The sequence below is a fragment of the Otolemur garnettii genome, unplaced genomic scaffold, assembly GCF_000181295.1.
Source record: "Otolemur garnettii isolate 467f Iridium unplaced genomic scaffold, OtoGar3 scaffold00115, whole genome shotgun sequence".
Classification (NCBI taxonomy): Eukaryota; Metazoa; Chordata; class Mammalia; order Primates; family Galagidae; genus Otolemur; species Otolemur garnettii.
In genome coordinates this window covers 1325339-1352906 of record NW_003852510.1, presented here as the reverse complement: position 1 = coordinate 1352906, position 27568 = coordinate 1325339, and the positions used below count along the sequence as shown (strand labels likewise).

Genomic DNA, 27568 nt, shown 5'->3' with positions numbered 1-27568 from the left:
GTGGCTCACGCCTGTAATTATAGCACTCTGGGAAGCTAAGGCAGGTGGATTGCCTGAGCTCACAGGCTTGAGACCAGCCTGAACAAGAGCAAGACCCCATCTCTAAAACTATCCAGGCATTGTGGCGGGTGCCTATAGTCCCAGCTACTCAGGAGGCTGAGATAAGAGAATCACTTGAGCCCACCAAGAGTTTGAGGTTACTGTGAGCTATAACACTACAGCACTCTCTCTGGCTTGGCACCTGTGGCTTGAGTGGCTGGGGTGCCAGCCACATACACCTAAGGTGGTGGGTGCCTGTGGTCCCAGATACTTGAGAGGCAGAGGCAGGAGAATCGCTTGAGCCCAGAAGTTGGAGCTTGCTATGAGCTGTGATGCCACAGCACTCTACCCAGGGAGACAGCTTGAGGCTCTGTCTCAAAAAACACTACAGCACTCTACCAAGGGTGAAAAAGTAAGACTCTGTCTCAAAAATAAATAAATAAATAAAATAAAAATAATAAATAAATAAAAGGTAAAAGTATGGGCCAGGTGTGGTGGTTCATACTTATAATCCTAGCACTCCAGGAGGCCCAGGTGGGAGGATCACTTGAGTTTAGGAGTTCAAAACCTAGCCTGGGAAAGAGTGAGACCCCTATCTCTGCTTAAAATAGAAAAATTAGCTGAGTGTTGTGGTAAGTACCCGCAAGCCCAGTTACTTGGGAGACTGAGGCAGGAGGATCACTGGAGTCCAGGAGTGTGAGATTCTTGTGAGCTAGGCTGAGGTTATGGTATGCTAGCCTAGGCAAGAGTGAGAGTTTGTCTCAAAAAAAAAAAAAAGTAAAAGGTTGGAAGGAGCAAAGATAAAGCAATGGCACTCATGTTTTTTTTTTTTTTTTTTAGACGTCTTCGGTAGAGTGCTGTGTCGTTACAGCTCACAGCAACCTCCAGTTCCTGGGCTTAGGCGATTCTCTTGCCTCAGCCTCCCGAGTAGCTGGGACTACAGGCACCTTCCACAACGCCCAGCTGTTTTTTTGTTGCAGTTTGGCCTGGGCTGGGTTTGAACCTGCCACCCTCAGTATATGGAGCCGGCGCCCTACTCACTGAGCCACAGGCGCTGCCCAGCACTCATGTTTTAACAGAAGTAGGAAGCATGGTGTAACTCACTCCTGTGACCCTGCTTACATCCCCCTAGGCCTTAGTACTTTGTATACTTTGCTTGATCTCCAACTGACAGGATCTGTATTTCTTTGCCTCAGGGCTTTCACCAAAGTCTAGGAGTCTGTGAGGAGTGTGGGGAATTAATTATCTATAGGAGCAGCCCTCAATCAACGATATGTATCAATATCCCAGGGTCACTGTCCCTAGATAGAATAACTCTGATGTGTGTTCTATACCCCTTTCTTTCTCAGGATCAAACTCCAGTTGGCCATAGTTGTAGCTGGTTCACTTAATTACCCTTCCTTTCTGTCTTACTTCTCTACTGCTCTACTATTGTTTACTGCATTTCCAAATAAACTACTTGTACCTGAAACTTGAACCCAAATTAAGACAAAAGGGCGTTGTGGACAGAACACAAAAGAACTCCATGTTAATTATATATGAGATGGGTAACTCATTTATTGCTCACCATCTCATCATTTTATGCCCTATGTTTAAAAGAGGCTATAAATTTCATACAGGATCCTGTCCCCTTCCACCTCCACAAACTAAACAAAGAAAAAATAAATACTAAAAAAGAGTGAGCCCAGGCTGGGCTGATCAAAGTTTTACTGTTTCACTGTGAAGGATCAGTGCTTTCCTATGTGTTCAGCTATTCACTAGGGCAAAGCCATGAAAAAGTAAAAGTGGGGGCGGTGCCTGTGGCTCAGTGAGTGGGGCGCCGGCGCCATAAACTGAGGGTGCAGGTTTGATCCCAGCCACAGCCAAACTGCAACAAAAAAATAGCCAGGCATTGTGGCGGGCCCCTATAGTCCCAGCTACTCAGAAGGCTGAGGCAAGAGAATTGGCCACCTAAGCCCAGGAGCTGGAGGTTGCTGTGATCTGTGATGCCATAATACTCTACTGAGGGTGACAAAGTGAGACTCTGTCTCAAAAAAAAAAAAGGGGGGGGACTCCTAGATAGAATGCTGACTCAGAAGACTGCCTTAGAAGGAAGAAAACTCTCCCGCAGAGTTAAGGCCTGTTGGATTTAATATGACAGCTCGTAAAATATGCAAAAAATGTGTAGAATGCACAGGCTTCCTCTCAGGGATAAGGGGAACTCCTGACTTCTCTTCCTTTTGGAACTACTTTCTGCCCACCAGAAGAGAACAACAGCTCAGGATGATTTTCGAGAAGGGGGCCTTGACCCACTGATGTCAAGTCAGACTGTGTAACTATTCACACATACTGGAATCACCAAACTGCCCTGAGAAATTCATTACAGCATTTCATGGCTGTCTGCTGGATGCCTTCCAGCATTAAAAGTTGGCTGTCTGGGATACTGCTGACTGTGAAAGACAAAAATAAAAATGAGGTCACTTCTTTATCATTAAACAAGTACTTATTGAATGTCTACTATGAACTGGGCATTGTTCCAGGAAAGGGAGTGCAGAGTTGATCAAAAGAGACCCCAACTTGGCCCTCCTAAAGCTTATATTCTATTGAGTGGGAGAAGAAAAAGTTATATACATATATAATGTAGGTATGCAGAGGAAAAAAGTCAAGCAAACAAAAAATATAATGTATCCAGTGTTAAGGGGTATAGAGAAAAATTAAACAGTAGGTTACGGCATACAGGAGTACTGTGGGTGGGGGTGTTAATTTCTGATTTATATGGGGTGGTCACAGAAGGCCTCTCTGATAAAAGGATATTTTGAACAGAGGCCTGAAGGAAATGAGGGAGCAAATTATGTGAACATCTAAGAGAAGGGTATTTTGGGAGAGTTCTGGCTATTTGAAAGTAAGAGGTACCCATTAAGCTTTTTTGTCTGTCCTTTTTCCTTTTTTTTAAAAAGCTGCACAGAAATAAAGATTATTTCAAGTAAGCTGAGTACAGAGAGATACATTTAACATCAGAGCAATTGGAAAGATTCCTCTCTTCTAAAGCTGTGTTGGAAGGGCCATTGCCTCTCATACTCAAGCTGGGTGGAGGCCCTGAATGAGGACCAGCAGGGTACTGCAAGTCTCAGTGGGCTATCTCCCAAATATCTACCGTGGGATAAGAGGAAAAATAAGTGAGAAAACAAAGACCAAATAGTGCCAATGGTAATCACTACCAAAAGAAACCCAAAGGCCATAATTTTATTAAAATTTAAGAAACACAATAGTTATTTAAATTAACCAGAAATTGAACTTCACTTCAAGTGGTTAAACTGGAGGTATAGGTTTCTCTCTCTCTCTCTCTCTCCCCCCCCCCTTTCCTTTTTATCTTGATATCTAATTTCAAACAGTATGTGCTGATTCTCACTTAGGGAATCTGGTGTTTGGGGTCCGAAGCTGACTGGAGTAAAGGGCTTCTGGCCTAGATCACAGAAACATTTGGAGCAGACAGATCTACATACAAAGGCAAGCTATAGAAATGTAATTTAAAAAAATGGTTACTTCAAATTCCTATGTTTAACATTTTTATTCCTTTTTGTGATGTATGACTTCACAACCAACACTTAAAGCACTACAGTGAAAAACCTTGAAGATTACTATTCAGTTTTAGAAGGACTAAAACTAAATAAGGTGGGTTTTGTTTTTTTTTTTTTGTATTATTAGGTCGCCCTTGGTAGAGTCAACAGAGTATTATTATGTCGCCCTCAGTAGAGTGCCATGGCATCACAGTTCATAGCAACCTCTAACTCTTGGGTGTAAGCCCCTTGCCTCAGCCTCCAAAGTAGCTGGGACTACAGGCGCCTGCCACAGCACTTGGCTATTTTTTTTGTTGTAGTTGTCATTGTTGGTTAGCTGGCCTGGGCGAGGCTCAAACCTGCTAGCCTTGGTTCCAGGTGCATGTGGCTGGCACCATAACCACTGTGCTATGGACGGCGAGCCAATAAGGTGGTATTAAGTTTGTGGCCAAGCTGGGATATGAAGAATTCATTACCTTCTCTAAGTTCTTTTTTTACCTCTTTCTAAATGATGAGGGGTAAACCACAAATTAAAAATTCACTTCATATAAGTCTTTTACCTTGTATCCTGAGAAGAATCAGGCAGGGTTCCAAAGGAGAGAGAATCATTTAGATTCTCCATCATCTAGGCAATAAAAGTCCCCATTTCACAAAATGCCAAGTTGAAAGGAAGGACTATAGAGTATGTCAGATCATAAGGTAGAAGCCATACTTAATTTTTTTTTTTTTAAGAGACAAGAGTCTCACTTTGTTGCCCTTGGTAGAGTGCCATGGCGTCACAGCTCACAGCAACCTCCAGCTCTTGCCTCAGCCTCCTGAAGCCATACTTAATTTTAATTTGGTTTTGTGGGTAAGAGGGGTGATACCAATGAAAAAATGAGCATAAGGGGTGGCGCTGGCCTCATATGCCGGAGGTGGCGGGTTCAAACTCAGCCCCAGCCAAAAACTACAAAAAAAAAAAAAAAAAAAAAAAAAAAAAAAAAAAAGAGCATTAATTTGTTGTACTGATTATCCATAATCCTTCCCAATTTGCCACAAATGTTTAAGGTTGGCCACATTATTACCCACCTGATTGTTCATTCTATGACCCAAGAGGTAACCTGTTTACTGATTTGAATGCAGCCTAGGCATTTTAAGTGGAGTTAAAAAAAATCCTACCCAGCATAGGGTAGGATTTTATCTAATCCACTGTTATTATGAAGATATTAACTTGCTCAAGCACAAGGAGAGATCAATAACTCCCTCTCAATAGATTTCAATAAAGAACCACCACCAACACTGAAAAAAGATTACTGCATTGGCATGTCACTGTCTCATCTGCCTAAATGTCCTCTGTCAGTCCAATAACCTTTATAGAAGACAGACACCCAAGTAATATTCCCTGTTCTCTGGTACTGCTGGAACGTCCCACACTCCCTCCAAGAACTACCGCTTTCTTCATCTCTTAAATGACTCTCTAAAGTGATCTTTTTCTATTTAAAAGGGCGTGTTGCTAGCTGAATACCCAGAGAAGCCCATGCATTTAAATATAGAAGTCGCCCAGGTCCCAAGAAATTTTTAGTGACTTGAAGGTTCAAAGAAGGATCTAAACGCAGCCTGCCACAGCAAAACAATGTACTAAAGAGAAGTTTCAGTGGAGGTGAGGGATGGAATCAGATTTATTAGTACCCTTATGCAAAGCAACTATTTATCCCTAACTCCTTTATTTCTATCATAATGATTAAATACACTAAACAAAGGACTAATTTGGATAACTCCCTACCACTACAATTCTAAGGCCTCACTGGATTTAGATATATGGATATAAACAAAAACGGCACTCCCAAAGAATCCAAGCTCTAGAAGGCAAAAGGGAAAAGCCATCCACCTGATATACTTCAAGAATAAACCAGAATATATCTTCACAGGTCTTTTGCTAACAGAAAAATCTCTCACTGCTTGATAGGTAAGATAGAAAGATAAACACACTTATGTGTGTTTGTTCGTATGTGGAGTGTGCGTGCTTGAACAGTATTTGATATTCCCCAGCGTCTGCTGATGAAGGAGGAAACACATCAATCAATTACTATTTACTGAGTACTGATCAACTTATACAGTTCTCTCAAAAGGCTCCTTCCTAGTAATTGATTAATTATTCTCTGGAAAATGGCATGCCTGTCTAATTAACTGTATTGACTAGGACAGAAAAACCAGATGGCTCTTTAGCCTGGATCAGTAACAGCAGAGAGACTGCTATTTAACATTTAAATCAAACACAGCTCTTATTTTCCCCTAATCTTTTGTCAGAAGGGGAAAAAATATGAACTTTGTAATACATCCTCTAGAAGACTACTTCCAGAAATAGGTTTGCTAATTGGCATATAATACACCTTTGGTCTTATCATTTATATCCAGTGCTCGCCACAAATACTATTGAAACAATCAGAGCAAATGTTCTTTGGAAATGGGCAAAGCCATAGATTGATTGATTTTATTTTTCTTTGAGACAGAGTCTTACTATGTCACCCTCAGTAGAGTACAGTGGCATCACAGCTCACAGCAACCTCAAACTCTTGGGCTTAAGTGATTCTCTTGCCTCAGCCTCCCAAGTAGCTGGGACTATAGGTGCCTGCCACAACGCCCAGCTACTTTTTGGCTGTGGTTGTCATTATTGTTTGGCAAGCCTAGGCCAGGTTCAAATCCACCAGCTCTGGTATATGTGGCTGGTACCCTAGCTGCTGAGCTACAGGCATAAGACTTTATTTTTATTTTTTGAGACAGAGTCTTACCTTGTCACTCTCAGTAGAGTAGCATGGCATCATAGCTCACAGCAACCTCAAACTCTTGGGCTTAAGCGATTCTCTTGCCTTAAGTCTCCAAAGTAGAGTAGCTGAAACTACAGGTGCCTGCCACAATGCCGGGCTATTTTTAGAGATGAGGTCTTGCTCTGGCTCAGGCTGGTCTCGAATCCGTGAGGCTCAGGCAATCCACCCACCTCGGACTCCCAGAGTGCTAGGATTAAAGGTGGGAGCCACTGTGCCTGGCCCCCATAGTTTTATTTTATTTGTAGTAGAACAAATTCCACTGGCTCCCAATAAAAGCATACAAATATATATATATCCATAAGATGAATGCTATTTTTGCATGTGAGGTTAAATTATTCTTCCTTCTTTGGATCATTTACCATTTCAGCTCCATTAGGCTTCTGGAATCCTTTGGTTTATTAAAATAACCAACCTTTATAGATTCTGAGTAGGAAAAGTTCTATTAGTTAAAAAAAAAAAATTCCATAAAGACAGCCAATAATAGTCAAATAATCAGTAGAAAAGAAAATTTTTTAAATGTTTAAAATCACCAACAGCTGCTCATAACAAAGTAGCCAGCATTACTTACAAAAGAATCTTTATTTGGCAAAACTCTTTTTGGAAACTTGGGTAAAATGAAGGGCCATCAATGAAATGGCCTTGTGTATTCACCAAGTCTCCCCTTTGTGGGCCTTGGTTCTTATATATGGGAACTGGGAAATAAGGGGATGGCATCACTCACTTCAGTCCATGAATGGGTGTTGACATCTTAATTCTAGCAAAAGTCACTAAGTATTCTGAGGATAGGACACTGTTTTCTTATTTTCTCCAAAGCTTGAAGATCCCCCCAAAAGTACAACTGAAAACATAATAAAATCTCTAAGGAGGATGGGGCAGGTAGAGCAGGAAAAAATCATACTCTGTTCCTTTTTATTAATATCTACCAGGGATTTCCTAATGAGGACAAGACCCAGCCAAAAGCTGTGCATGAAAAACTGCCACATTGTGTCACCAGATCACATCAATTCTATGTATTCCTAAGAAGAAATCCAAGTCACCTTGTGTTTGTTTTCAGCTACACAAGTATAAAACAGACCATATTTAGCAGGCCTACACATATCCCAAAACCTTTTAAGCTTCTAAATTCTAAAGCTGTATCAGTAAATAGAATGAGGTTTCAGGAGTTCTATAAACTCTTCATTAATACATACAAAACTATGTGGCTATGTGCATTTTTCTGAGATGACTATTCATAGCTTTTAGATTTTCACAGAGATCTAGAATTTCAGAAAAGTAATAAAAGGCTGATTTAAAAATTATTTTCACTCTAGCCTCTCTTTTTAAAACAGAAAGTTCTCCAAAAATATTTACTCCTGGCTCGGCACCTGTGGCTTGGGTGGCGAGGGTGCCAGCCACATACACATAAGGGGTGGCGGGTTCGATTTCAGCCAGGGCCCGCCAAACAACGATGGCTGCAACCAAAAAATAGCTGGGCGTTGTGGCGGGCACCTGTTGTCCCAGTTACTTGGGAGGCTGAGGCAAGAGACTCGCTTGAGCGCAGGAGATGGAGGTTGCTATGAGCTTTGATGCCACAGCACTCTACCCAGGGGGACAGCTTGAGGCTCTATCTCTGAAAAAAAAAAAAATGCACTCCTTAAATAATACATACAAGGAATTCCTCTGTCACAACAGTGTGTCTTCAGTCTTCCTCATCAGTCCATGGAAGACCAGACCACTGCTTAATCTCTTTAAAAAGGGTATGCCCATGAGGAACACAGGACAATCAGTCTAGATCATTAGATCTGCCATCTCAAACCTTTGGGTCTCAGTCACACATGAGGATGAAAACCTGTCCAACAGTACCCACAGGTTGTTCGAAGCTAATAGCAGATATGAAAGCACTCTAGAAGTTAATAGGCTAAAAATATATAAGATAAAAAAGAAAGGCAAGGAGATTAAAAGAAAATAGTAGGGTAGAGTCACAAAACAAATCAAAAGACAGAACCTAAGAGATGAAATTCCCACTACTAAAAGTGTATCTTTAGCTCAGATAAGAGAGAACATATGGTATGCCAGTCCCCCCAAGGAGCTTAATCAGAAATGGATGGAAACAAATTAAAGCAAGGAGCTCTGATGGCACCACTGCACTCTAGCCTGGGCAATAGAGCCATTTAAGGAATTATGGAAAAACAAACAAACAACAACAAAAAAAAGTCATAACTTTATAGGGTGCTTCTTTGTCCAGGAGAATACTCACTGGTGCATTCCCGCACCTCTGCTATACCAATATAATATCAACACAGAGGCTGAGAGGTTGAGAGGTGATGTAATGTCCGAGGCCAGGCAACATATTCAAGGCTGTTTTGTTGGATTCACAGGGATAAGCCAGTCCTTTTCTCCAGAGACTGGGACAGGATGATTTCATGATCATGATTTTTGGGGGCCTCACCATCAAGTTCAAAAGAAAGACCTGTATAAGAGATCTCAGTGCTAAGATGCACCAGTGGTTTTAGCCGTTTCATGAAAACTTTACTTCTTCCTTTCTTCTCCATCTCACTTTCAGCAAGATATGGAGATTGGTAGGCCAGGCATTAGATGAGACTAAAGCAAAAAATTTTGTTTTCCCATTTTTTTTTCTTTGTTATTATTTTTTATTAAATCATAACTTTGTATATTGATGCATTTAAGGGGGTTCAGTGTACTGCTTTGATATACAGTGTGAAATGCTTATGTTGAACTAAACAAGAAAATAGTTTTAAATGACCAATATGTCCATTTTCAGGTACACATGCCTGCTAGCCTGAAAGACGTACTTCCCAGAAGCCTGAGCTACCCTGCTGGACTTGTAATCTAGGACAAGAGCCATTTAAGGAATTGCGAAAGAAAAGGAACAAAAGCTGAGCGCTGACTCACAAGTGTGTGACAGAAAAACTAGCAGGTGGAATATGGGCATTCTTTATTAACTCTGTTAAGATTAGCTCTCTGAGAGTGTAGAGGAGCATGCAAAGCTTAGAAAACAGAATGTGCCAGTCAGGTTTCAGGGAAAAAAATAAACAAAATAGAAATCCAAGTAGGAAGCAAAAGCCAGAAGGAGAACCCTTGGGTCAGGCAGCCTTGGAAGGAAGGAATGCTGTTTTACTGCAAGACTCCTCACCATATGGCAAGACTAGAAGGTGGGTTGTCTTAAAAAACAAACAAACAAACAAATTAAAGCAAGGAGCTCTGATACCACCACTGCAGTCTAGCCTGGGCAACAGAGTGAGAGCTTGTCTCCAAAAAATAAAAAGTTAAAGCCTTTAGTTAGGGCTAATTGTTTCTGTGGATATCCAGGCAATCTGATGTAACTTCTGTCACCTGATCTGATGCTAGAAGTTACTAAATGAAATTTAAATATATTATAAGTAAATAAACTATATATTTGTAACCAAAAGTAGAGAAGATAAATTATATATAGGGCTTTAAGTAAAAAGCCCTTAAAATTACCACAGGGCAATGTCACATGACTGTGTCTACCATAGCAGCCAGCACACAGTAAATGCTCAGTAAATATCTGCTTTCTTATTCTAAAAATGGAGGGGGGAAAGGCACAAAGTTAGGAACAGTTTAGTAGGAATTAGGAAGAAGGAACTTGTTTCCACTCTGCCATAGACTATGGAAATACAGATGAGGTTTTAAACTGGTGGCTCTAGAGCAGATAGATATGGTGCACAGATTTGTGTTAGCCATACAATAAAGTATGAATTGTAGTATTTACTTTTTTTTTTGTAGTTTTTGGCTGGGGCCAGGCTCAAACCTGCCACCCCCAGTATATGGGGCCGCCCGAATTGTAATATTTAAATATCAGGAGATTTCACATAAAAATCTTTATTTCTATCTTCCCTTGGAAAAAAAAAAATCAGAGGCCCTGGCAACACAGGGGCCAACATGGCAACAGTGGGCTGAAGCTGAGCAGAAGCTGTCCCATTTGGATGGGGTATGTCTCCAGTTGGACACATTTCCTACCACTACCTACTTTACTCCCAACCCAATTCACTTGTTTTTGCTTCTGCTTTGCTCCTGTTGGAATCAAGTTGTGACCATTTGTATAGTGAAAAAGGGGTCTCTACCAAAATCCAAAGACTCTGGGTTCTAGTCCTGGTTCAGTTACAAACTTGTGTATGTTGTGACTTGTATATCTAACTTCTCTGAGCTGCAGTTTCCTCATCTGTAAAAGGAAGGATTTGTACAAAATTATTTCTAATACTCCATAATTACAATTTGTCTACAATGGTGGTAATGAGCATGGGTGTGACAAAAAGTAGGCTCAGCATATTTCATACATTTCCTGAGTACAATTTCTTGAAATATTAATTTATTTTGAGGTTAATGAGTTACCTAGTAAACCTAGGATAGTCTAAAAAGAAGTACAACCCCTAGAATATCTGGGTTCATTTCTGTGGACTGACTAATCTCACTGTAATTAAAAGCTAGAAGATTGTCTCAGATAGATAAGACCACTTACTACTTCTCTTGCCCATGTTCATTCCTATTATGGAAATTCTCAGATTCCCTTTTAGGATGGTTACTCAGACTATGACTAAATGAATTCCAGAGCACAGAGCCTCAGGCTGCAGGCATTCTCAGAGTATACAGGAATGAAGTCAGATATAAAGACCAATATAAGGAAAGAATAGGTTTTGGAATTGGAAAGCAGCAAAAAAGATCCTGTCTAGACTAGTCAAAGAATATACACGTCAGTCGTGCTGATCATACTGTAACATACAGCTGCTGCTTTAGCTTTGAGTGTGGAAAGTGAAAATCTATAAATCACCTTTGAGAGATATGTTCTAAGACTGGGACAGTAAGTTTAGCCTCTTGTATATCACTTTAAAAACTATAAGCTCAGTAATTGGTTTCACTATAAATCCATTATTTAATTCATCCTCCTAAAGGCCCTTGGAAGTTGAGCAAGAAAAACTGTACTTATCAATTCTGATTTACAATTAGAAAAGCCTTAGGCCCAAAAAGTTTAATACTACACATTGACCAAAGTACTCAAGATTCACTTCAACAAATATTTATTGTGTTCTCACTGTGTGCCAGGATTTGGAGACAAGACAATGATAAATTAGTTACATTTCTTAGTCTCTAAGGAATGAACACCAACAACAAAAAAACTAAACATAAATCTCTATACTTCTTATTCTCTAAGCTACATGGGGAATATAAACAGACTTCTAAGATTTTAACTCTATTAACTGGCCCAAAGTTAGATTCAATGACTTCACGTCTTCCTTCATCCAAGAAAAACTACTTAACCCAACAAAAAAGCAGTCTAGTCTGAGAGAATAGTATAATACTCATAAACTCTTCCTATAGGACAAAAGTCACAAATAATAAATCCATCAAAACTGAATAAATAAAATATTTTATCATTATATATAAACTGAAAGGCATATACAATTATACCTTTGATGTACATACCCAGGATCATCATAAATTAATTCTCTTATGTGGCTCTACCTGTGACCACATCTGCCCCAATACAACTGGGCAAACTTGGAAGAAGCTCTCAACCAGGGGCAATTTTCCCTCAGGGGATAAGTGAAAATGTCTGGAGACATTGGTTATTATCTGGAGGACAACTTAGGAAGATATTCCTGGCATCTAGTGAGGAGAGGTCAAGGAAGCTGCTGTCCTACAATAAAGAGGACAGCCCTCATGCCAAAGACCTAGCCAAAATGTCAGTAGTACTAAGGTTGAGAAACCACAGTCTAGGTTCTCTATATTTTGACTACAGGCCTTTGCTCTGAGCCTTTTTTTTTTTTTCTTTTTTGAGACATGGTCTCTTACTTTGTTGCCTTGGGTAGAGTGCTATGGTGTCATAGCTTACAGCAGAAGTTTTCAACCTGCTTTCACAGGGGTCCCTAAGACCATCCTGCATATCAGATATTTACATCACGATTCATAACAGTAGCAAAATTACAGTTATGAAGTAGCAATGAAAATAATTTTATGGTTGGGGGTCACCATAACATGAGGAACTGTATTAAAGGGTTATGGCATTAGAAAGGTTGAGAACCACTACCTCACCCTTCTGAGTAGCTGGCATTACAGGTGCCCCCACCACAACACCTGGATAGTTTTTCTAATTTTTTAGTAGAGATTGGGGGGGGCTCACTCTTGCTCAGGCTGGTCTTGAACTTCTGAGCTCAAGCAATCCACCTGCCTCAACTTCCCAGAGTGCTAGGGTCACAGGTATATGTGTTCTGGGTCTTTTAAGGACCTCATGAAGACAGGTTTTGGCTGCTATTACAACCTGAAAGAAACACAACATCCATATTCCTTCACCTTTCTGTCAGCCCCTATGTTTCTGGCAACAAAGCCTAGTAAACTTATTATTTCAGTGAAATAAGACTCACAGGCATAAGAGGCTGACAGAAGATGAGAAGTAAACAAAAGCAAGGAAGAAAGAAGGAAGAGAGGAAGGCAGGGAGTGAGGGGCTTGGTTGTCATTTCCATAACCAAATGAAGTTAAATCAACCATCTTGGGTAGTAGACAATTATCTATTCTATTGTGAATCTGACCATCTCTAGAAACTGCTTCTTCCTACCTAAGAAACAAATCATCTATAGCACCATATTGACAAATAAAAATTAAGTAATTTAGGGACTGTGGCCATTCCATGGAGACACAGCTTATATGCATAACTGAGGCCACCTACTGGTCTTGAGTGTGGATCTCAGCTAAGTAGGCTTTAAGACTACCAACTTGAATATAAACTCTGAACTTGGACATAGATTCTATTTTAAAAAGTAGAAATCTCTAGCTCAGAAAACTTAAAAGAATATTTTCTTTTTCTTTTTTTGAGACAGAGATTCATTTTCTCCCCCTCGGTAGAGTGCAATGGCATCATAGCTCATAGCAACCTCAAAGTCTTGGGCTTAAGCAATTCTCTTGCCTCAGCCTCCCAAATAGCTGGACTACAGGTGCCTGCCACAACGCCTGGGTCTTGCTCTGGCTTAGGCTGATTTTGAACCTGTGAGCTCAGGCAATCCACCCACCTCAGCCTCCCAGAGTGCTAGGATTATAGGCATGAGCCACCATGCCTGCCCAGAATAGTTTCTTCTATCTACACACAACTCATTTCAACAAGCATTTATTCTGTTCCTTTACATATGCCTAGTTCTTAAACAACAATATTAGAGAGCTTTTATCAAATTCAGCCTAGGAAGAAAACTCTTAGCTTCTGCCTTTAAAAAATAGGGTCTTGGCAGGTTCTTAAAAAATTCTTCTATGCCAGAAGCAACTCTAAAAAGGCGGGGATACAGCATGTGAGAATTTTATGTCAAAATCTGACATAATCGAGAGACCCAAAGATGAGAACATTATATTTAGCAAGTGACTAATGGCTCTTTTTTCCAATCTATATATGAAGCAGCAATAAGATTTGTTGTGCTTAAAAAGAAAAATTGCATTTAACTGTTTGATCAATCTATTTGTCTTTACTCAGCTCAACTACGCATAGTGCAACTGCTCACTCATGTTGGAACTTCTATGGCCAAGACAGCAAGTATAAGAAGGCCAAGTGTGTTTTTAAACTTCCAGCTTTAAGTCAACATCAGTATCTCCAGTCCCACTGAAACTGAGAAAAGGCTGGAAACTCACAGCTTGGGTTTTCCATTCCCAGTTGTGATGCTGGCAGTAAAAAGGAGGAGTCAGCATCTGGCTCCCTCTCAAACAAAGCTGCTCAGCACATTTCATCCAAGAAAAAGATGCCATCCCAAGAGGCTATTCAAGATACATGTCTCTTGGATGATACTTAGGGTGTTTCATTCATCCCTGTGTTTTACTGATTTTTTTTACAAGTCTCTCTCATTGGCAGGCTAATTTTCCATAAACTCCCCCTCTCTTTCTTTTGAAATAGCACATTCTTAGAACCTTAAAATCTGTTAACAAACTTGGCAGAGCTAGTTGCTCAGAACTACATTGTGGTCGACCTAGGTTATAGTATGTCCCCATACATACCCAAAGGCAGCTTTTTTGTTTTTTGAGACAGAGTCTCACTTTGTCACTCTTGGTAGCATGCCACAGTGTCATAGTTCACATCAACCTCAAATCCCTGGGCTCAAGTGATTGTCTTGCCTCAGCCTCCCAAGTAGCCAGGACTACAGGCACTCGCCATAACACCCAGCTATTTTTAGAGATAGGGTCTTGATCTTGCTCAGGCTCGCCTCGAACCCTTGAGTTCAGGCAATGCACCCCGCTCAGCTTCCCAGAGTGCTAGGATTACAGGGATGAGCCACCATGCGGGACCCTAGTGGCAGCTTTAGTGAAGAAACTCACTAGTAAATCAGAATGTCCACAGACAGTCATTGCTACCTCTTAATTGTTTCTAGCTGAACAACTGATGTTAACAAGAAATAAAGATGAGTATAGAAAGACCAATCAGTGAGGAAAGTAAGAGTGTGGGGGTGCAGGAGGCAGAGTGCATGTACCTGGTCACGATCTCCTGCGAAACAGCAGCTTTTCATGGTACATGAGTTGAAGTAACCCTGATTGTCAAACTGAAACACAGGCAGGCGGGAGTGGATGTCATAGAGCACAGGAGGCAGGCGACGCCTCAGGGCCAGGAGTTGGGTCCCATTGCTGTTGAATCGCACACTCATGGCACTTTGTAGGGATAGGTTTCCACCGTAGCGCAAGAGAGAACTAGAAGACAGAAAGCAAAGGCATTGGGCATGAGTCAGGCTAGACAAGAATCTGAAAACTCACTGAATTTATTCTTCATGTGTGCCCAGGACTTGCTGTCAGCCTTGTATAACTGAATTTCAGCCAAAAGGTCTTTCTATGCAGTGGCTAGAGAATGAAGGTAAGAATGGCTGCTTCCTTTAAAGCAAGTTACTTATATTGTCAGTGCCTCCTTTCAATTTCCAGAATGTAAACTGCCAGTAAATTCACAAAAAAAGATAACAAAACATCTCAAAATAAAAGAACTATTAAAAAGAGATATTATTCATCAAGACCCTGGAGTATGATTACTATCCACTCCAACTAGCTAATCTTGAATGATACTTAAGTAATATATTTTTTATTGTATTTATTTATGTATTTATTTATTTTGAGACAGAGTCTTACTTTGTTGCCCTCAGTAAGTGTGATGATGTCACAGCTCACAGCAACCTGAAACTCTTGGGCTCACGTGATCCTCTTGCCTAGCCTCCTGAGTAGCTGGGACTATAACACCCAGCTATTTTTATTTTTATTTTTTTGAGACAGAGCGTCAAGCTGTCACCTTGGGTAAAGTGCCATGGCATCACAGCTCACAGCAACCTCCAACTCCTGGCTCAAGTGATTCTCTTGCCTCAGCCTCCCAAGTAGCTGGGGCTACAGGCACCCACCACAATGCCAGGCTATTTTTTGGTTGTAGTTGTCATTGTTGTTTGGCAGGCCTGGGCTGGATTCGAACCTGCGAGGTCTGGTCTATGTGGCTGGCACCTTAGCCACTTGAGCTACAGGTACCAAGCCCCAGCTACTTTTAGAGACTGAGTCTTGCTTTTGCTCAGGCTGGTCTCAAACTTCTGAGCTCAGGCAATCCATGCATTTGGGCCTCTCAGAGTGCTAGGACTACAGGCATGAGCCACTATACCTAGCCTCTTTTAAGTAATATATTTAAGAGCAATAGATACTTTATTGTTTATTCTGGATCATTTAAAAATAATAATAATTTTACTAAAGTGTTTTTTGAAACACAGTTTCACTCTGTTGCCCAGAATAGAGTGCAGTGGCATCACTGTAGCTCACTGTGACCTCAAACTCCTGGGCTCCAGCAATCCTCTTGTCTCACCCTCCCGAGTAGCTGGGTCTATGGGTAACCACTACAATGCCCAGTAAATTTTTCTATTTTTAGGAGAGACAAAGTGTCTCACTTCTGAGTTCAAGTGATCCTCCTGCCTCGGCCTCCTAGAGTGTAAGACTCTGCTTTAAAAAAAAAAAAAAAAAAAAAGAGGACTTGTTTCCCTTTATAATTCCCAATGGGTTAATACTTAGCTTTAAAATATACTTTTGTTGGGTGGCACCTGTGGCTCAAGGAGTAGGGCGCCGGTCCCATATGCTGGAGGTGGCGAGTTCAAACCCAGCCCCAGCCAAAAACTGCAACAACAACAACAACAACAAAAAGCCAGGTGCGGTGGCTCATGCCTGTAATCGCAGCACTGTGGAAGGCTGAGAAAGGAGAATTGCTTGAGCTCAGGAGTTCGTGACTCGCCTGAGTGAGAGTAAGACCCTGACTCATGAAAAAAATGGAAAAACCCAGCCGGGTGCTGGTGAGCGCCTGTAATCCCAGCAGCTTCCAGAGGCTGAGGTAGCGGGATGCCCACAAACTGGAATCTGAGGTTGCAGTGAGCTACCAAACCACTGCACTCTGCTCAGGGGCATATAGGGTGAGACTCTGTCTCAACAACAACAACAACAACAACAAAAATACTTTTGTTAATACATGTAATTTAATTTATCTAGTTTCACTAGAGAATAGGATATCCTGGTTCACCTAGTAGTCTTCTGTAGTTTCATAATGCTCAAACTTTTTTTAAAAATTCACATAGTATGGTTTTAAATAATTTTTCTTTCTTTCTTTTTTTTTTTTTGAGACAGAGTCTGACTTTGTCACTCTTAGAGTTCACAGCAACCTCAAATTCTTGGGCTCAAGTCATTCTCTTGCCTCAGCCTTCCAAGTATTTGGGGCTACTGGCACCTACCACAATGCCTGGCTATTTTTAGAGGTGGGGGTCCTGCTCTGCTCAAGCTGGTCTCGAACCTGTGAGCTCAGGCAATCCACCTGCCTCAGCCTTCCAGAGTGCTAGGATTATAGGTATGAGCACCGTGCCTCACCTTAAATAATTTCTTTTGATGACTCAAAAGATCCTTTCAATATTATTACGAATTAGGATGGTCAGGAAAATTAATAATTATACAGTGCTAATTTTAAAAGAATGTTACATATTTTCTCTCTTAAGTAGTCAGGATCCTCAATTACTTGGACATTATTTTATTATGGAGGGATGACTGCTTACTGCCCATATATAACCAAGTTCTATTTTGTATTTCAAGTTCAATTCTTAGGAGTACTGAACTACTGGTAGGAAAATGAAGTAATGTATATGTGTCTGAACACTGTAAAAATGAGTGCCACGGTGGAACTACTCATTCTGTCTCAGAGAACTTTTTGCCATGGAGAGCTAGTGGACCCTAGTAGCTTTAGAGAAAAAGTTTATAAATTCTAGAGAATCACAGCGCTAGAAAGGGCCTGAAGTTACCTAAATTAGAACCTAGCTGATTTATTTGAAACATTTTTAAGGAAGAAGTTTTTAAATAGCATTTTACCAAGTAAAAACTCAAAGAGCTATATGCCACTACAAGAGTTTTACTATTGAATGAAGATAATACACTTATTTTTTGTTTCTGGCAAGAGGGTGATAAAGCAGATGAAAAAAGAGATATGCTATGGGAAAAGGGTCCCTGAAACCATGTTGCAGGATAGCTACCAACATAGTCTGGTCATAGAAATGGCCTGGACCAACACCAGCCATAGTTAGTCCTGTGTCCACTGAACGAGTGTTCTCCCCAAAAGAAGAATGTTCTGATAGTGCAGCTATGTATGGAAACAACACTTGGGCAAACCTCTAATCCTCTTATTGGAATGAAATGAAGAGGAAAGAGACTTAGAAAACCATCTCTAGCATTCCAGAAATCAAGAAGAAGCCTGGTATCCGTTCAGGCACCAAGTCATAACTCTTGCAGAGAATGTTCTTGTAAGGGTCCTAAACACAGGCCACATTCACTTGCATAGAGGATGAATGAGAGGGCTGTTAAGAACCTAGGCATTTCCTTTCAAGGGTGCCCTGGCTGCCACAGGCATGTAGTGTCATCTAAACACAGAGCTCAGAAACAACGAAAGGCTTTCGATCTAAGATCTGCATGAAGTCTGCAAATAAACCAGCATCTGTATGATGACTAAAAGTGGGGGTTGGAAACAAACTTGGCCAGCCCCACCAGCCATAGCAGAGGGGTTGGCATCAGCTCAGACAGCCCTGACAAGAAAGCTGGAGTCTCTGGCAAATGCCTTTCCATCAGTTATCAGGAACTTCTTCTGCCCATTCTAGTCAGGCCTATAGAGGAGTCTGCCCAGGACAGGCATGTGAGCCTATTCTGTTCCCACCCAAGCTCCTTAACTCTCCATGTACAATCTGGTTGCACTTTACAGCCTGTGGGCTCCAAGAAAGTAATCAGCTTTTCTCCTGCCTATGCTTCTGGGCAGGGAACTCTGACTCCTTACCCAAACAGGGTGCATAGGAATCTTGCTCCTAGAATGTTCAGGGATGCTATTAGCAGTTAACAACACTGAATCCTTCATGTTCTGGTACAAAATTTAATTCCTTGACACCAAAAATCCAGAAAGTGAGTTACATTAACTATAATTACTCAGCAGGTGTTCCACAGCTGACCATTTCTAGTGAGATTGACAAGGAGATCGAGTTAGCTAGGGAGAAGATTAGAAGCAGTTTGCCCCTAAAGTCAAGATACAAAGATAATGTCAAAGATTCTGTAGTTCCCATTAACTTGTAAGTGAATTGAGAAAAGGTAAGATATATATCCCATGGAGTACTACTCAGCAACAAGAAAGAATAAACAGCTTCTGCAGCAACTTCCTTGGAATTGGAGGCCATTATCCTAAGTGAAAAATATCTCAGGAACAGAAAAATAAACATCACATGCTCTCACAGGATACATAGAATGGTAAAGAGGGCATTAGAGACTCAAAAGGGGGAAGGGCAGAAAGAATTGAGGGATGAAAAATTACCTACGGGGTATAATGTACACTACTTGGGTGATGGGTATACCAAAAATCCAGACTCTAATGCAGTATTAATACAATACATACATATAACAGAATTCTACTTATACTTGCTATATTAAAAGAAAAAGAAAATAAAGAAGGATATGTCAACTAGCACAGCAATAAAGTTTAAAACTTAGATAAACAAAAAAAAATTATGTAGTTCACAGTTCCAAGTACAATGTATATAAGAATCATCAAGGACTTTTAAAAAATGTATACTCTCAGGATTCCCCACCCTTGATATTCTAATTCAACCTAGAAAGTGAGCCCAGGTAACTGAATTTAACACGCAACTCTAGTTAACTGTGACGCAGGTGACTTTCAAACAATACTTAGAGAAATAGGATTCCATTTTGGAATGCTGCAGGTGAAGAGAGGAGAGAAAACAAAGTGGAGAGTAGAGAGATGACTATAGGATCAATGAAAAACTAATCAAACAATATGGCACTTTTTATAGCCCAAGTCTGTTAACAGAAGAGTTTCCAATTCCTTCTAACATCAGAATTCCACTCTACCAACAATACCTGAAATGTTTTTTCCTGTCCTCAACACATTCCCTAAAGAAGACATTCTCATTTCCTCTTGGAAAACTCAGGATGTCTATACACAACAATAATGCCTCAATCCTCACTTGCTTTCTGGACACTTAATAAGGAAAATGTCTCCACTCCTCCAGAGTAATGGCTGCAGGTACATAGTCAAATGAGATGAGCAGTATCTTGAGATAACTAGCAAAACAAATTAAAATAAGTTCAAATTAAAAATCCCTATAGAGGCTCGGCGCTATGGCTCAAGTGGCTAAGACGCCAGCCACACTTCAAATCCAGCCCAGGCCCACCAAACAACAATGACAGCTGCAACTAAAAAATAGCTAGGTGTTGTGTCAAGCGCCTGTAGTCCCAGCTACTTGGGAGGTGGAGGCAGGAGACTCGCTTGAGCCCAGGAGTTGGAGGTTGCTGTGAGCTGTGATACCACAGCACTCTACCCAGCTTGAGGCTCTGTCTCAAAAAAAAAAAAAATCCCTTTAAGGAGAATAAAAGTCCTCGTTTGTATAGTGGTCAGTATAAAAAAAAAGAAGAAGAAAAGGAATACATCTATTCCCAACCTATCTTCATCCTAGGATTTGCAATAAAACACAACAAGAATTGGGCAGAAGGCAATCCAAGGGTCAGCATGCTAAAGACCAAGGATGAAAAGCAATACCCCACAACACCAGGAAAACACTTTTCACTAATGTGGTCTTTGTTTGGGATTTTTTCTTTTACTTTTTTCTTAGATTAAAAAAAAAAAAAATTCAATTGGACTTCTTTACTATTCTGGTGAGATAAAAAGAACACTGTAAAAAGTACTTGGCCAAGGCTAAAGCCTTGAAGAGCCAGAAGAGCAACAGGCCACGGCTGCTTCCTGGGAAAGTGACTGGGACTATCTGCCCAGCACAACACAGGAAGTTGAAAAAGCTTCCAAGATCAGACTCCACAAACCTTGATTACCATAAATCCATGATTAAGTAATTCATCTGATGCTATCTGACAGTTCTAACATAATTTCCCAAAACTCACTGTATGACTTTCCTCACAGTTTCTGTGTAAATTCTGTTAAGACTAGTGAGATGCTCACAGACCTCAGAGCTGGTGTCATACCACAAGCGGAGAGGCAAAAGCAGAGTCATTTTGGTGGGGGGGGGGAATCTCTCCCCACCACAATTTCTGCTCCAAGAAAGAATGACCTATAAGGAACATGGGACATTTTGTACTTCCTCTAATACAACTCATAGAACATTACAAGATACTGGAAATGGGAAAAAGTGAGCAAATTTAGGAAGTCACAGTCCACAGGGGTCCCATTCAAGCATGGTCAGGATCTCGGTAATCTCTTAACTATCTGTAGTATGTGACTTAGGAGGAGCTGAAGAGCCTCAGCTTTCTCTTCTTTTTTCTAATATAATCTTCAATCCTAAAACAGAAACTTTTCTACAGGGAATCAGAACTGTAGACATCCAAGCTTAACAAAGACACATCGTAAATAAACTATGAATGAACAAATTTATTTTCCCCAGAACATGATTCACTGCCAAATCCTCTGCCTTGAAATATAGACATGCCCTCTAGTACAGTGGCTCACACCTGTAATTCTAATTCTAGCACTTTAGGAGGCTGACACAGGAGGATCACACTGCCTAGTTCAAAAAGAGTTCAAAACCAGCCTAGGCAATAGCAAGAACCTATCTCTACAAAAAAATAAAATAAAATTAGCTGGGTACAGTGGTGCATGACATTAGCCCCAGCTACTTGAGAGGCTAAGACAGAAGGATTGTTTGAGCCCAAGAGTTTGAAGTTGCAGTGAACTATGACCATACCAATGCACTCCATCCTGGGTGACAAAGCAAGATTGTCTCAAAGAAAAAAAAAAAAAAGAAAGAAAGAAAGAAAGAAAGAAAGAAAGAAAGAAAGAAAGAAAGAAAAGAAAAGGAAAAATGAAAAAAGAAAAAAGCAACAGACATGAGTTCATTATACTTCATCTAGAAATTTGACTGAGGTTGGCAAGGGCTTGACTAAATTTCTGATAAAGAGATCTTTACATAATCCAATGGTTTATCCAGCCCTCCATGAAGTAAACATGATAGTTGGCACTGCAGTGTTTCTAAACTTCATCTTCCAGAACAGGAACATTACCAAGTTTTTGCCTTTGGCCCAGGGATCCCAAAAGCCACACCAAACCAACAGAGACCTTAAAACAAATTAAGAGGCAGTGCTGTAACAGATTGCTCTAAGACACTTTTACACAGAATTAGGGACTCAACATTTAGTCGTCTGAGTTCATCAGATGGCCTGGCTTATTCAAAACCTCCCTCTACTGCAAGCTTGGTAAAACAGAGAAAAGTTTCATAAGCAGCCATTTAATCTTCATCTTATATAGCATCCACCCTGACCTCAGATTGTATAAAACTGGGAAGGAAGAGTTCAATGAACACTGTGGTAAAAGGAATGAAGAATGTTGAGTGCACTGAATGAGGCAGTTGCTCCAGCAACAGGAACAGCACAGAAGGAGTAGGTGGGAAGATACGCAGGTAAATAGGCAGTCCTTGATGGCAGGAGAAGAAAGTGGGGTGGGTACACTGAGTGCTAGATGACAAGGCCACAAAGCTAAAGGAATGTTGGAAAGAAGAAAAAAAAATCCTAAGCAGCAGACAGTCTGAAAACAAAAAATCACAATTTAGGTGTGGCACCTGTGACTCAAAGGAGTAGGGCGCCAGCCCCATATGCTGGAGGTGGTGGGTTCAAACCCAGCCCCGGCCAAAATCTGAAAAAAAAAAATCACAATTTAGTACTTTTGAGAAAGAACTCCTACGCAAACAGCTGAAAATAAGAGAAGAGAGGAAGGTTAAGGAAAGAGCCCTTTCCTTAAATTTTGGACTGATGAAACATGATTATAGTGAGACAGCTTGTTTCAAACAGGAGCCACTTGCTGAGAATGTACCCCTAAACCAAAATCACCTCAATATGGCAATAATACGAATGCCTTAGAACAGGAACTTCCAACTTTTTTATAGTAACCCTTTGTAACCTTCTAGTAGCTCCTCATTTCAACAAGAGTAAAAATCAAATTCCTCATAGTGCCAACAAGGCCCTAAGTAAGCACTTCATCCTTCAGGTCTCTAACCTCATTTCCTAGGACTCCCTGCTTCCCTTATTCTTTCTACTTCAACCATACCATGCTGTTTCTAGAACGTGCCAGGCATGCTTCTGCTGCAGCACTTCTGCTGCACGCTGACCCTTGGATCACCCTCTACCCAATTCTTGTGTTTTATAGCAAATCCTTGGATGAAGATAGATTGGGAATAGATGTATTCCTTTTATTCTTCTTATAGGGATATTTTTATTTGAACTTATTTTAATTTGTTTTGCTAGTTAGTTAAGATATTGCTCATCTCATTTTAGTATATAATAATGGCAGACGTTTCTCTGGAGGACTGGAGACATTTTCCTATCAAGTAAGTGTCCAGAAAGCAAGTGAAGATTGAGGCGTTCTTACTGTGTGCAGACATCCTCATGCTTTGGCACATGCAAATCACGCAGCCTGAATGTTCCTCCCTAGATATGAGCATCGTTCATTCTCTTACCTATTCATTCAAATATCTTCCTCAACTAGGTCTTTCCCAATACCCAATGCAGAAATGCAATTTCCCCAATGCCCACTTCATTTTCCTCTATGGAACTACCCACCATCCTATCTACCAAGTATTTTTATGTATTTACTTTTTGTTTCTTATGTGTCTTTTCCCACTAGACCATTAGCTTTTCTTTCATTTTTTTTTTTTTTTTTTGAGACAAAGCCTAAAGCTATCACCCTGGGTAAAGTGCCATGGCGTCACAGCTCACAGCAACCTCAAACTCCTGGGCTTAAGCAATTCTCTTGCCTCAGCCTCCCAAGTAGCTGGGACTACAGGCACCTGCCATAATGCCCAGCTATTTTTTTGGTTGTAGTTGTCACTGTTTGGCAGACCCGGACTGGATTCAAACCCACTAGCTCTGGTGTATGTAGCTGGTGCCTTAGCCGCTGAGATAGAGGCACCAGCCTAGACCATTAGTTTTTATATATTTTCCTTGTATACCCCAAGTGCTTAAACCAGATACATATAGGTATTTAATAAATAGTCGTTGAATGATCTAATAGATCATAAGCAACAGTCTGAAAAACTCTGCTTTAAAACAAAATAGGCTCCACCAAGGTTCCCATGGCTCTCAACATTTGTCTGCCTATAAAACCTAATCTTGAAAGACAAGGAGTAGAGCATCATAAAATCAGAGAACTACCACAAGGCATGGAAGGCTTGGAGATCATCTGGGTCAAAGTCCTCATATGTAAGCAGCGAGTCATGGCCCAGAAAGTAAAGTGATTTGCCAATGACCAACCAGGTTTCCACATCTCTCATAAAGACATGACACCTCTATATATCTATCCTTTGAGTTAAATTCATTTATCTGCTAATCATCTAAGCAGCCAACAAGAAGGGAGAATGTAACAGGTATCTTAAATATAAACTGTATTTTAAAGCAAGTTTCTGATTTTTGCAGGAAAGAAGTTCTAAAAGAACATTATTAAATTTTTTTTTTTTTGCAGTTTTTGGCTGAGGCCAGGTTTGAACTTGCCACCTTCGGTATATGAGGCCAGCGCCCTACTCCTTGAGCCACAGGTGCCACCCAGGAACATTATTAAATTTTAAGACCTATAATCCCAGTACTTTGGGAGGCAAAGTTAGGAGAATGGCTTGAGGCCAGGAGTCTGAACAACACAGCAAGAATCTGTCTGTACTATAAGAAAAATCAGCTGGACATGGTAGCACGCCCCTATAGTATCTAGCTACTTGACAGCCTGAAGCAGGAGGATCGCTTGAGCCTAGGAGTCAGAGACTGCAGTGAGCTATGATTGTATCAAATGCTCTCCAGCCTGGGTGACAGAGTAAGACTGTCTCCAGAATGAATGAATAAATAAATAAATTTTAGGGAGCCAATTATAAGCTAAAAGAAAACAGTTTCGGCCAGGTACAGTGGCTCATGCCTGTAATCCCAGCACTCCGGAGGCCAAGGCGATTGGATTGCTTGCTTGCTCACAAGTTTGAGACCAGCCTGAGCAAAAGTGACCCTGTCTCTATTAAAAATAGGAAAACTGGCTCAGCAACTGTAGCACAGTGGTTAAGATGCCAGCCACATACACCAAGGCTGGCAGGTTCAAAGCCAGCTGGGCCAGCTAAACAACAATGACAGCAACAAAAATAGCCGAGTGTTGTGGCGGGTGCCTGTAGTCCCAGCTACTTGGGAGGCTGAGGCAAAAGAATCACTTAAGCCCAAAAGTTTGAGATTGCTATGAGCTGTGATGCCACGGCACTGTACCCAGGGCAACATAGACTCTGTCTCAAAAGAAAAAAAAGGTAGTAAGACTGAGGCAAGAGGATCTCTTGAGCCCAAGTTGGAGGTAGCTGTGAGCTATGATGCCAGGGCACTCTACCCAGGGTGACACCTTGAGATTCTGTCTCAAAGAAAAAAAAAAAAAAATAGAAAGAAAGAAACAAAGAAAGAAAAGGGGTGGCGCCTGTGGCTCAAGTAGGGCGCCAGCCCCATTTACTGGAGGTGGCAGGTTCAAACCCGGCCCCAACCCGGCCCCAGACAAAAACTGCAACAACAACCAAAAAAAAAAAAAAAGGAAAAGAAAAAGAAAGGAAGAAAGAAAGAAAAGAGTTTCATCTATTAGGTTTCAGAAAATGACCAGTGAATTCCACAGACACTGACTACACACTCTACCTAACTGTATTTGAAAATAGTGATAAACATGTAAATTGATGGAAATACTAGTATCAATTAGGAGATATAGGCTCGACGCCCATAGCACCTTAGTTATGGCACCAGCCACATAACTAGGGTGGCAGGTTCAAACCTGGCCCTGGCTAGCTAAACAGTAATGACAACTGCAACAAAAAATAGACGGGTGTTGTGGTGGGCACCTGTAGTCCCAGCTATTTGGGAAGCAAGAATATCACTTAAGCCCAAAAGTTTGAGGTTGCTGTGAGCTGCGACATCACAGCACTCTAGCAAGGGTGGCATAGTAAGACTCTGTCTCTATGTGGACGCAGTTGCCTGAGGCATTTCCGCCATTCTCAGTGCAGTGGAGGAAAGCTTGTTCCTCTCCTGCTCCGTCATGTAGGTTGGACTGACTAAAGCAATGGTGATGGAGAAGCCTAGTCCCCTGCTGACCAGGTGAGAGTTTGTGAGACAGTATTATAGACTGCTGAACCAGGCCCCAGACATGCTACATAGATTTTATGGAAAGAACTCTTCTTATGTCCATGGGGGACTGGATTCAAATGGAAAGCCAGCAGATGCAGTCTATGGGCAGAAACAAATCCAAAGGAAAGTGATGTCACAAACTTTACCAACTGCCACACCAAGATTTGACATGTTGATGCTCATGCCACTTTGAATCATGGTGTGGTGGTCCAAGTGATGGGGCTTCTCTCTAATAATGACCAGGCTTTGAGGAGATTCATGCAGACATTTATCCTTGCTCCTGAGGGCTCTGTTGTAAGTAAGTTCTATGTTCACAATGATATCTCCAAATACCAAGATGAGGTCTTTGGTGGCTTTGACACTGAGCCTCAGGAGGAATCTGAAGAAGTAGTAGAGGAACCCAAAGAAAGACAGCAGACACTGAGGTGGTTCCTGATGATTCTGGAACTTTCTATGATCAGACTGTTGTCAGTAATGACATGGAAGAACATTTCGAGGAGCCAGCTGTTGAACCAGAGCCTGATCCTGAACCAGAACCAGAGCAGGAACCTGTATCTGAAATCCAAAAGGAAAAGTCTGAGCCAGCGTTAGAAGAAACTGCTTCTGAGGATCACAGAAGTGTTCTTCTCTAGAACCTGCAGACACAGCTCAGACAGTCCAGGAAGACTTGAGGACTTTTTCTTGGGCATCTGTGACCAGTAAGAACCTTCCACCTAGTGGAGCTGTTCGGGTTACTGGAATACCACCTCATGTTGTTAAAGTACCAGCTTCATAGCCTCATCTAGAGTCTAAGCCTGAAACTCAGATTCCACCAGAGACCTCAAAGGGATCAAAGAGCGTGAGAACAAGGGATAAATATTCCTCCCCAGAGAGGCCCCAGACCAATTTGTGAGGCTGGAGAGAAAGGTCATGTTGAACCCCTAAGAATTGTGAGACACCCTGACAGTCACCAACTCTTCATTGGCAATCTGCCTCATGAGGTGGACAAATTAAAGATTTCTCTCAAAATTATGGGAATGTAGTGGAGCTGCACATCAACAGTGGTGGGAAATTACCCAATTTTGGTTTTGCTGTGTTTGATGATTCTGAGCCTGTTCAGAAGGTCCTTAGCAACAGGCCCATCATGTTCAGAGGTGAGGTCTGCCTGAATGTGGAAGAGAAGACGAATCGAGCTGCCAGGGAAGGGGACCGCTGAGATAACCGCCTTCAGGGACCTGGAGGCCCTCGAGATGGGCTGGGTGGTGGAATGAGAAGAGGGATTGCTCCAAGGCAGTGAATTGTTCTTCACCGATCTTCACACAGCAGTTCACACCCTAACTCCAGCAGAATGGTGAATTTCTTCAATCAGCCTTTGTTATCTTGGGAGTATGATCCTAGTCTGTTATAAACCGCTTACATTTGTACCATTTTACTTTTTTTTCTTTTTTTGAGACAGAACCTCAAGCTATCCCCCTGGGTACAGTGCTGTGGCATCACAGCTCACAGCAACCTCCAACTCCTGGGCTCAAGCGAGTCTCCTGCCTCTGCCTCCCAAGTAGCTGGGACCACAG

General features: G+C 41.2%; 1 protein-coding gene and 1 pseudogene across 1 annotated transcript in view; one reads left to right on the top strand and one right to left on the bottom strand.

Annotated features, from left to right (window-relative positions):
• The window catches only part of DCAF5 (DDB1 and CUL4 associated factor 5), a 122785-nt gene that overhangs the window by 36865 nt on the left and 58352 nt on the right, over positions 1-27568 (bottom strand). Inside the window, exon 5 of the mRNA XM_023517622.1 lies at positions 14837-15050. Within this exon, the coding sequence (XP_023373390.1) occupies positions 14837-15050 (214 nt within the window). The remainder of the gene's footprint in view (positions 1-14836; positions 15051-27568) is intronic.
• On the top strand, positions 25893-27456 carry LOC111727634 (annotated as a pseudogene).